The sequence below is a fragment of the Cydia amplana genome, chromosome 21 (assembly GCF_948474715.1).
Source record: "Cydia amplana chromosome 21, ilCydAmpl1.1, whole genome shotgun sequence".
NCBI lineage: Eukaryota > Metazoa > Arthropoda > Insecta > Lepidoptera > Tortricidae > Cydia > Cydia amplana.
In genome coordinates this window covers 4644996-4656489 of record NC_086089.1, presented here as the reverse complement: position 1 = coordinate 4656489, position 11494 = coordinate 4644996, and the positions used below count along the sequence as shown (strand labels likewise).

Sequence of the window (11494 nt, the reverse complement as noted above, 5' to 3'; positions counted from 1 at the left end):
AATCTTATTTTTTTAGAAAGAGGAGTATTAGTTCGTCAAATTTAATAAATTTGATCATAGATATTCAAATAAACTACTAAATAGCATAAAAGTTATGTCTGGTAACATTTAATTCGTTCGGAAATGTAGTATTATTATCAAACTAATTTGAAAAGAATTATTTTTGAGGTTACAAAGACAAAAATTATATATTTTTTAAAGATTCTACTGGACTATCGACTTTTAATTTAAATTCAGTCATCAAGAGATTAATATCAAACTATAACGTAACGTGTTTCATTAAAAAAAAACTCCTGAACGAGCAGTGCTGTTGCTGTCAGTGTCACTGTCAATGTCAACCAACTGTTTCAGTTTTCAGTTCAGACCGTAGATGTATAAATTAAAATAGTTTAGTGCTATTTGCTATTGCTATGGTGTTCCGGTAATTCCTATGGGGAAAACCAAACCAATAAAATGCGCTGACTGCGATACCTAACGTGGATCTGATTTTATTATTAGGACTAGCATTCGTAAACTTTCTCGTGCTAGTTAATAGGATAGCCGTGTAAAATATATGTAAACAAACATTTCAGCCGCCTGTTTAAAGCTATGAAGGAAAGAGTTAATTTTCATTGAATAAACAAACCTTGAAATTGGACGCGTGTAGTCGCGTAAGCATTTATGTTACATGTTACAGTCTTGTGATACAATGCAGCCACAAACTAATGGAACTAATGGGTGAGTAATATTAAATACATTTTTAAAATATTAAAATGTGAGAAAAGCAATGAGTATTAGTATTACCGTTGTAAGCAGTGGGTAATCATGTTTTAGATTTAACCTTATGATAGTACCACTTAAACGTATAGGTACAATACAGTCACCTGCAAGAGTATGTTACTCTTTGAAGGCCGCAAAAATATGTGACTCTCGTTTTCTTGCAACTATGTTTCAGTTAGTTATCATGTTTTAGAAGTATACCGACAATGTGAGTAAAAGAAATAGATGCCAGAGTTAAAGTATGGGTTATTGTATTTTGATAAATGTAAAACCTAAGTAAAATGTAACCTGATGAAAGAGAGTACTTGAAAAGTTCTGGAGGAGCTTACATTTTACAGTAGGTACAACAAGACAAGCATAATAAATAGTTATTTGTACAACAAGTGATCAAAGTTTGATATTTCTTCGAGTGCTTATTTTGAGTCCCGTGCAAGCGAAAGATTCTATAATAGATTCACGAGCGTAGCGAGTGAATCTAATTTAGAATCTTGAGCGTAGTAAGGGACTCAAAAGCGCACGAGATGTAAATAACTTTGATCTCGTGTAGTACACAACATTTTTCACCTCAGCGCAGTGAGAACATACCTATTAGACAACTTGAAAAATGTAATCCTTCTTCATCACTTAATACCGGCACTCATGTTTTCTTAAGATATACAAACAATTAAGTTTAATTACCGCAATGGAACACAAAAACAAAACGTAATAATAAATTCCAGTAAAATAATATAGAAATAACAAACATTAACTGACACTTCAATCGACAATTTGTTTTTGTAAAAAAAATCTTTGTAAGATACGGTCCGAATTGCGGATACCTACTAATTGTCAACTATGGTAGAAATTCTTAAAAGTAAAATAATTAATTTTGTGTGATGATCTGTGTATTTTTTGAGTTCGTTATTTTAATTGTACAATAAAATACCTAAAATATAATATTTTATCAGTTTTTATCAATTCTTAAACTTTATTTTTATTTATTAATTATTAAGAATTCATACTCGTACGTGGTTTGGAACGATGCGGTCTGAAGTTTTTCGGGGGTCTATTATAAATCGTGAATATACTGTTGAATGTCGTTTTAACTTTTTATTGTCTGTTTTTTTTTGCTAACAGTGTGAAAGGGACAGAGATAATAGAACTCAAGTATTTCGAACTTTTATTAGACCCCACATGTTGAAATGACATTTGACTATAAAGGTCACTTGAATGCCATTTTGTCTCACTCAGTGAGCAAAATCGCATTTTGCTCACTGTTTTTAAGAATCAAAGTACCCTTGTTCGAGCTGCTGAGGTGAAAAAATATTTGCCATATATGTATAATAAGGTATTTATTTTCCTACTAGTAATATGGAGGTTATATGAAACAAAAACATTACATTGTGACGTTACGGTCAACTCACCTACTTTTTATATTTCTATCTGATTTATCAAATAGAACTTGTGTTTAAAAATAACTGCTATCTAAAGTCTATTTTTTTATTCGGTAGACTAAAATGACATTTCATAGTATGAAATGACATTTTATGTTCATACTATGAACTGTCATTTCAGTCTACCGAATAAAAAAATAGACTTTATGTTTTTCTAATAATTATCTGGTGCTTTATTTCGAAATGTGAAAAAAATAACTTCTAGTGGAAAAATAAAAAAAATAAATGAAAAAAAAAACATTGAAAAATTGTAGACATGGTCGTTAAAAATACCACTAGGGGTGTCGATTTTTATTTTTTTTTGTAATTCCATAATAAATTGAGATATATTTTTTTCTTTTTTTTCCTCGAGTAGTCATGAGCAGGTCCATCTTCTGGTGCCAGCTTATCGTTGAATTTTGGGACATGTTGTATGTGAAGTGTCATTCTATGGAACTTTCTAACTATGTAAACAAAAGTCACTAGTAAATTCATAATTCAGAGACGATTTCAATATGGCGGTTTGTTTACATAGAAGTGGTTAGAATTTAGAAATGATAAAACAAAGGAAAATGTGACCAAGGCCTACAGCACCCAGAGTTGTAATCAAACTAGTGACCTCTGCAATTGTGGCAGATGCCCAAAACCGCTTGGCCATTTGGGTCACAAAAATTCAGTTTTATAGGGTGGTTAAAAATTTAGTTTTTTACGGTGACGGTTTTTAGTTGTTTATGGTGAATTCCGGCTGTGGAATGAGCTCCCTTCCGAGGTTTTCCCGAGGGTCTACAGTATGGGGTTCTTCAAAAAAGGAGTGTACAGGTTTTTAAAAGGTCGGCAACGCCTATGGACGCCTGCAACTCCAGAGGTGTTACATGCACACCTCTGGAGTTGCAGGCGTTCATAGGCTACTGTGATTGCTTACCATCAGGCGGCCCGTATGCTTGTTTGCCACCGATGTGATATAAAAAAAGTGCGAGTCCGACTCGCGTTCCAAGGGTTCCGTACATTAAGTCCGACTCACGCTTGACTGCACATTTCTAATAGGTTTTCCTGTCATCTATAGGTAAAGAACTATTTTGTGTATTTTTTTTCAAAATTTTAGACCCAGTAGTTTCGGAAATAAAGGGGGGGGAATGGTCATTTTTTGCCTATTTTCTTGAATTACTTCTAAATTGTTTATCCTTAAATTATAAAAAATATATATTTGAGATTCTCACAATAAGCTCTTGTTTTTTTTTGATACGATTTGATACGTAACACGACATAGTTTGAAAAACTTTATTTTTTAATTTTCTCATTTACCCCCCAAAAGTGACCTCCATGTTCAAAATTCATTTGTTTACGTTATATGTCCGTCATTGGGTCACAAACTTACATATGTGTGCCAAATTTCAACTTAATTGGTCCAGTAGTTCCGGAGAAAATAGGCTGTGACAGACGGACGGACAGACAGACGAGACGAGTGATCCTATTAGGGTTCCGTTTTTCCTTTTGAGGTACGGAACCCTAAAAAATCAAGTTTGTAAAGGTACCTGGTCCACATTTATGTAATATATGTATTGTCTCTAACCTTCCCATTTTCAGGTAAAAAAATTATATGTTTTCTAATAAATCAATAATTAATATTGTCTCTCAACAAAGATACGAGGGGCGTTCAATATATAATGAGAATGAGATGCGAACTCTTTAAATATTAGGAAAGTAAATACTGGCCGGTAAAGCTAATCTACCTAGCTGATTGCCATGAAAAAAAAAACTAACTGTTTTTTGTTTAAAAATAAAATACGGCGATTTCTTTGCGATGCTATTGAGTACGTTAGCGAAAATGGAGAAAATTGAACTGCGCGCCGTTATCAAATACTTGTGTTTGAAAAATTTTTCTACGGACCAAGTCAATTTAGATTTACGGGACACTTTAAGGTCTAATGCTCCTCCGTATTCGACAGTCGCACGTTGGTGCGCCGAATTTAGACGTGGAAGAACATCGACCATGGATGACCCCCGCTCCGGACGCCATACTACAGCAGTAACTGAATAAATTGTGAAAAAAGTCGAAAACTTAGTTTTGGCGGATCGTCGTGTCACGGTTCGTTTTATTGCTGAAAATGTAAAGATTTCAACGGGGAGCGTGCATAATATTTTACATGAACGCTTGGGTATGAAAAAGGTATCAGCGCGTTGGGTACCCAGAATGCTTATTGACACACAAAAACAAACTAGAGTCGAGATTTGTCAAGAAGTTTTGGACCTGATACAGCAAGACCGGGAACTTTTTTGGCGCGATTTATAACAATGGACGAAACATGGCTCCATCATTACGACCCTGAAACGAAACTGCAGTCTATGACATGGAAAAGGCTATCATCTCCAACTCCGAAGAAATTCAAGGTGGGCCCATCTGCCGGTAAGGTCATGGGCTCTGTTTTTTGGGATGGTAAAGGGGTCGTAATGATTGAGTATCTCGAGCATGGAGCCACTATTACGGGCTCTTTATATGCCAAACAAATAGCAACATTGCGCATTGAGATCCGTGAAAAACGGCGAGGTAAACTCTCGAAAATTGTGTTGTTCCATCAGGACAATGCACCGGCACACAAGTCCGCCGTTGCAATGGCTGCAATACGTGATGCTGGGTTCGATATCCTTAAGCATCCTCCGTATTCACCAGACCTCGCCCCTAGTGATTTCTACCTATTTCCGAGATTGAAGGAATACCTAAGAGGCAAGAAATTTGAAGACGACGACGCGGTAGTCGCTGCAGTACAAGATTTTTTAAGTACTCAAGATGAAACCTTTTTTAGAAATGGAATTTTAAGTTTAGAAAAAAGATATACTAAGTGTATTATGCTAAAAGGTGACTATGTCGAAAAGTAAAATTACATTTAATAAAAGTTGTATATAACATACTCATTCTCACTTTTTATTGAACGCCCCTCGTAGGACAATATGACTTTTAAACTAAAAAAAGTCTTATTGCTAAAAGAATAATATTTTCAAAGGTTGAATTTTAGTTCTCACAAATTAAAATGTGTATTGAAACAAGTGTTAAGCATCTATAATTTATTGGTAAGTAGAAAATGTAATAATACGAGGGGCGTTCAATAAAAAGTGAGAATGAGTATGTTATATACAACTTTTATTAAATGTTATTTTATTTTTCGACATAGTCACCTTTTAGCCTAATACACTTAGTATATCTTTTTTCTAAACTTAATATTCCATTTCTAAAAAAGGTTTCATCTTGAGTACTTAAAAAATCTTGTACTGCAGCGACTACCGCGTCGTCGTCTTCAAATTTCTTGCCTCTTAGGTATTCCTTCAATCTCGGAAATAGGTAGAAATCACTAGGGGCGAGGTCTGGTGAATACGGAGGATGCTTAAGGATATCGAACCCAGCATCACGTATTGCAGCCATTGCAACGGCGGACTTGTGTGCCGGTGCATTGTCCTGATGGAACAACACAATTTTCGAGAGTTTACCTCGCCGTTTTTCACGGATCTCATTGCGCAATGTTGCTATTTGTTTGGCATATAAAGAGCCCGTAATAGTGGCTCCATGCTCGAGATACTCAATCACTACGACCCCTTTACCATCCCAAAAAACAGAGCCCATGACCTTATCGGCAGATGGGCGCACCTTGAATTTCTTCGGAGTTGGAGATGATGGCCTTTTCCATGTCATAGACTGCAGTTTCGTTTCAGGGTCGTAATGATGGAGCCATGTTTCGTCCATTGTTATAAATCGCGCCAAAAAAAGTTCCCGGTCTTGCTGTATCAGGTCCAAAGCTTCTTGACAAATCTCGACTAGTTTGTTTTTGCGTGTCAGTAAGCATTATGGGTACCCAACGCGCTGATACCTTTTTCATACCCAAGCGTTCATGTAAAATATTATGCACGCTCCCCGTTGAAATCTTTACATTTTCAGCAATAAATAAACATCGTACTGGCTTCATGTCAGATTCGTTCTGCGTGCAGGTAGCGCGCCTTTGGAACCGACTCCCCCTTAGTATTAAAAATGCCCCAAACAAGTTCGCTTTTAAGAAATCGGTACGTGCTTTCTTTGCTGCTAGAATGAAGGATTCCTAGTTTTAGTTATATAATTTATATATTTTATTGTATATATTTAAATTGTTAGGTATATGTATTTATATTATATGTATCGTGTATATTATGTGTGTAAAATTTTTTAAATTAGCTTTGCGGTTTATATTAAATTTTGTTAGTAGTAGTAGCAGTTGCACCGCCCACAATCTCTCTGCTTTGCCTTAAGGTTGACTGGTAGAGAATGCTTTTGGCATTAAGTCCGCCTTTTGTACGATAAGTTTTCTTTTGTGCAATAAAGTTTAAATAAATAAATAAATAAATAAAACGAACCGTGACACGACGATCCGCCAAAACTAAGTTTTCGACTTTTTTCACAATTTCTTCAGTTACTGCTGTAGTAGGGCGTCCGGAGCGGGGGTCATCCATGGTCGATGTTCTTTCACGTCTAAATTCGGCGCACCAACGTGCAACTGTCGAATACGGAGGAGCATTAGACCTTAAAGTGTCCCGTAAATCTAAATTCGACTTGGTCCATAGAAAAATTTTTCAAACACAAGTATTTAATAACGGCGCGCAGTTCAATTTTCTCCATTTTCGCTAACGTACTCAACAGCATCGCAAAGAAATCGCCGTATTTTTTTTTAAACAAAAAACAGTTAGTTTTTTTTTTTCATGGCAATCAGCTAGGTAGATTAGCTTTACCGGCCAGTATTTACTTTCCTAATATTTAAAGAGTTTGCATCTCATTCTCATTATATATTGAACGCCCCTCGTATATGCAAAATTTACTCAAGGTGTCAAATTGTACGAGGGGCATTCAATATATAATGAGAATGAGATGCAAACTCTTTAAATATTAGGAAAGTAAATACTGGCCGACAAAGCTAATCTACCTAGCTGATTGCCATGAAAAAAAAAACTAACTGTTCTTTGTTTAAAAAAAAAATACGGCGATTTCTTTGCGATGCTATTGAGTACGTTAGCGAAAATGGAGAAAATTGAACTGCACGCCGTTATCAAATACTTGTGTTTGAAATTTTTTTCTATGGACCAAGTCAATTTAGATTTACGGGACACTTTAAGGTCTAATGCTCCTCCGTATTCGACAGTCGCACGTTGGTGCGCCGAATTTAGACGTGGAAGAACATCGACCATGGATCACCCCCGCTCCGGACGCCCTACTACAGCAGTAACTGAAGAAATTGTGAAAAAAGTTGAAAACTTAGTTTTGGCGGATCGTCGTGTCACGGTTCGTTTTATTGCTGAAAATGTAAAGATTTCAACGGGGAGCGTGCATAATATTTTACATGAACCCTTGGGTATGAAAAAGGTATCAGCGCGTTGGGTACCCAGAATGCTTACTGACACGCATAAACAAACTAGAGTCGAGATTTGTCAAGAAGCTTTGGACCTAATACAGCTAGACCGGGAACTTTTTTTGGCGCGATTTATAACAATGGACGAAACATGGCTCCATCATTACGACCCTGAAACGAAACTGCAGTCTATGACATGGAAAAGGCCATCATCTCCAACTCCGAAGAAATTCAAGGTGGGCCCATCTGCCCGTAAGGTCATGGGCTCTGTTTTTTGGGATGGTAAAGGGGTCGTAATGATTGAGTATCTCGAGCATGGAGCCACTATTACGGGCTCTTTATATGCCAAACAAATAGCAACATTGCGCAATTAGATCCGTGAAAAACGGCGAGGTAAACTCTCGAAAATTGTGTTGTTCCATCAGGACAATGCACGGGCACACAAGTCCGCCGTTGCAATGGCTGCAATACGTGATGCTGGGTTCGATATCCTTAAGCATCCTCCGTATTCACCAGACCTCTCCCCTAGTGATTTCTACCTATTTCCGAGATTGAAGGAATACCTAAGAGGCAAGAAATTTGAAGACGACGACGCGGTAGTCGCTGCAATACAAGATTTTTCAAGTACTCAAGATGAAACCTTTTTTAGAAATGGAATTTTAAGTTTAGAAAAAAGATATACTAAGCGTATTATGCTAAAAGGTGACTATGTCGAAAAATAAAATAACATTTAATAAAAGTTGTATATAACATACTCATTCTCACTTTTTATTGAACGCCCCTCGTATAGCATATCAATTTGTATAAACTTTGTGAAATTTGACACTCCTTTGGTGGTGTTATTTCACAAAAAGTTATATAAATTGTTCCAACTGCCCAATTCTCGAGTATATGCAATCTTAGAAAGACTAGGCGTCTTTGACCAACTCTAAGGACGAGCAGTACAGTCGCCATCAAATATATCGGAGCGTTCAAGGCGCTCACAAATATCTGAACACGCCTCTATTGCCAAGGCAATAACTGCTTGCAGCAGTAAATTCTATTACTCGTATTTCGAGTCTATTAGTTAGTCATAGATGTTATAATACGTACTGTAGATGTAGATATACACCTACATACTAATATTACTAATATACAGTCATCATTATGTAATTTAGTTAAACAAAATAAGTAGGTACTTATATTTTGGTTCTACCATGTGTAACATACTTTCAACTAAATGTTTACTTAATGGCCTATACAAATATGCATTGTAGGGCATTTATCGTTCACCGGATATGTCGCCTTGCCACTGTTGTTTACTATTTGCAGTTCTATTTATTAGATATGACCAGTAGTACATACGTATTAATTTCCGATAGTAACATGTGAAAATTTGCATCATTGAATATTTGGATGTGTGTTCAAGTACTCAAAAACGGCTGATTCTGATGAAATTTGGCATACAGACAGTTTATAATCTGGAAAAGGACATAACATAAGGAAATACTTTTTATTCCCCAGTATTCATCCCGAAAAAGCTTTTATGTGGATTGCTATTTAGTACAAAGTACAGTCTCGCTCTATGATTGTTACGCCATTTAGGGTTCTAGCTAAAATTCCATAGCGTAAGTATGGAACAACCAATTTAGCTAGGACGGTAGGACCCGTATCAATCCCGTGTGGTGACTCTACAATAGTCCTAAAAGGGGAAGGGGTAGTTAAACCGGTTTAACGACTTGATAGTGGCTAGTAAAACCTAAATTTACTTCCTTTAACAAGATTATGCCAATCAATCATATTTTACACACAGTATTACTGAAATATCACTAAACATTACAACTGATACAAGCATTGATAACGCAAGTAGCTGTAATGTACAATTGATAACTTTGCCTCAGTGACCGCACCGCAGCCACGTTGGACGAACGCGCGCGTGTTCGTTGCCTTTATTAATTTAAAAAGTTAGTATTTCTTTTTAAATTGTATTTTTTTAATGTTTAGAGTTTTGTGTTTCTGTGTGGCCAGTGTGTTTAAAGTTTAAGTACGCGTGTGAAAGAATAAGTGAATTGCCTAGTTAAGTTTACATGCATACTATATTTTTTTCTTTATTTTCTCTACATCTCTACTATGTGAGTTGTGACTAATTTGGTAGTAAAATAATCCTATAAAATTTTCCTATCACTTGATTGACTTGATACTTCGACAATACAATAAAATACTTAGACGGTTACATCATTTGTATTCTTAATAGCTAATCCTAGTATTTAATTCGTTATCGTAATGTTCGAAATTTTATTCTAATGCTTATTGGATGTGATAGGTACCTACTCGTATACCTAACATTATTTGGAGAAAATATTCAATAGGTATACCTACCTTAAAATGTATTTCGGTTTACGTGTATAAATATGAATAGGTATCTGAGAGACCGAGCTTTGCTCGGAAAACATATTAAAACTCAAAAATGCGCGTTTTCCCAGATATTATACCTAGCTAGATCGATTTTTCACCCCCGGAAACCCCCATATAGCAAATTTCATCGAAATCGTTAGAGCCGTTTCCTAGACCCTCAAAAAAAATATATACATATAAATAAATAAATACCTACCCAAGAATTGCTCGTTTAAAGGTATAAGATTTACTTATTTATTTCTGCATCGCTATACATACCTACATATATTGGTCGTTTTTAGGGTTCCGTACCCAAAGGGTAAAAACGGGACCCTATTACTAAGACTACGTTGTCCGTCCGTCCGTCCGTCTGTCACCAGGCTGTATCTCACGAACCGTGATAGCTAGACAGTTGAAATTTTCACAGATGATGTATTTCTGTTGCCGCTATAACAACAAATACTAAAAACAGAATAAAATAAAGATTTAAGTGGGGCTCCCATACAACAAACGTGATTTTTGACCGAAGTTAAGCAACGTCGGGCGGGGTCAGTACTTGGATGGGTGACCGTTTTTTTGTTTGTTTTTTGTTGATGGTGCGGAACCCTCCGTGCGCGAGCCCGACTCGCACTTGGCCGGTTTTTAAATTAACTATCAATAGTATCAATATCAAGTATTTATTTAACTAAAAACTCGCAACATTTTCAGCGCAATGTCCTCATCGATCCTTATAACCGGCGGGGCGGGGTACATCGGCTCCCACACCGTGGCCGTCCTCCTCGAGGAGTCCACGCCCCACGAGCTCGTGGTCGTGGACAACCTGTCCAACGCGTACAGAGAACCGGGCCAGAAGAAGCCGGAGCCTCTCAGGATAGTGGAGGAACTGACGGGGAAGAATATACAGTTCTACGACGCTGATATTAGGGATGCGGAGAAATTGAGCGAGATTTTTAACAAGGTTGGTCTGGGGTCCCTTTGTTTCCCATAAAGTTTTAGGCTTAATGTTTATACTAATAGAAATATATTTAGCAATCCGGGCTAACGCCTTGAACCCCTTGGCCACCCCGCCACGGTGGAACCCGTCTCAATTTCTCGACTACATGCCATCTTACTAAGACCACAGAATAACTAATAGTACTACCGTCTAAGACTAGGCGTCTTTGAGCAACTCTAAGGGCAAGCAATATGCGCTTGCACCTCCAATACGAATTCCTTACGGAATTACGAATTTATATATACTATAGTAGTGTGACTACTTAAAAAAAAACACAAATCAAAATGTTTAATAAAATAGTTTGATTTGTTCCCAAAGTTGTGTAATAATGCATTGTTTGTCATATCATACTATCATTAGTCCTAAAACTGAAACCGTTAACTCTTCAGGATTTTCGTAAGGTTATCCTATAGATGGGTTAGGTTTGAACTGTTTAGACGACATCGGTTTCACTCACTTAGATTTTTAGTCGCTATTGGCGACATGTTTCGGGCCCTTCGTGGGTTCTTCCCCAGACTCGAGTGCTCGCAGCGGCTGCCCTTCGTGCACTGAGCGCGAAGGTTAGGTTATGGTTTGTTTTATGGCAATCCTTTAAT

The 11494-nt window shown here is 36.7% G+C and overlaps 2 protein-coding genes across 2 annotated transcripts in view; one reads left to right on the top strand and one right to left on the bottom strand.

Moving 5' to 3' along the window:
- LOC134658185 (disintegrin and metalloproteinase domain-containing protein 10-like) overlaps window positions 1-11494 on the bottom strand; it is a 392100-nt gene that overhangs the window by 6771 nt on the left and 373835 nt on the right. The gene's annotated exons all lie outside the window — the stretch shown is intronic.
- Window positions 531-11494, top strand: part of LOC134657879 (UDP-glucose 4-epimerase) — a 31064-nt gene continuing 20100 nt past the window's right edge. Inside the window, exons 1-2 of the mRNA XM_063513460.1 lie at window positions 531-717; window positions 10613-10862. Of these exons, the coding sequence (XP_063369530.1) occupies window positions 668-717; window positions 10613-10862 (300 nt within the window). The 5' untranslated portion in view covers window positions 531-667. The remainder of the gene's footprint in view (window positions 718-10612; window positions 10863-11494) is intronic.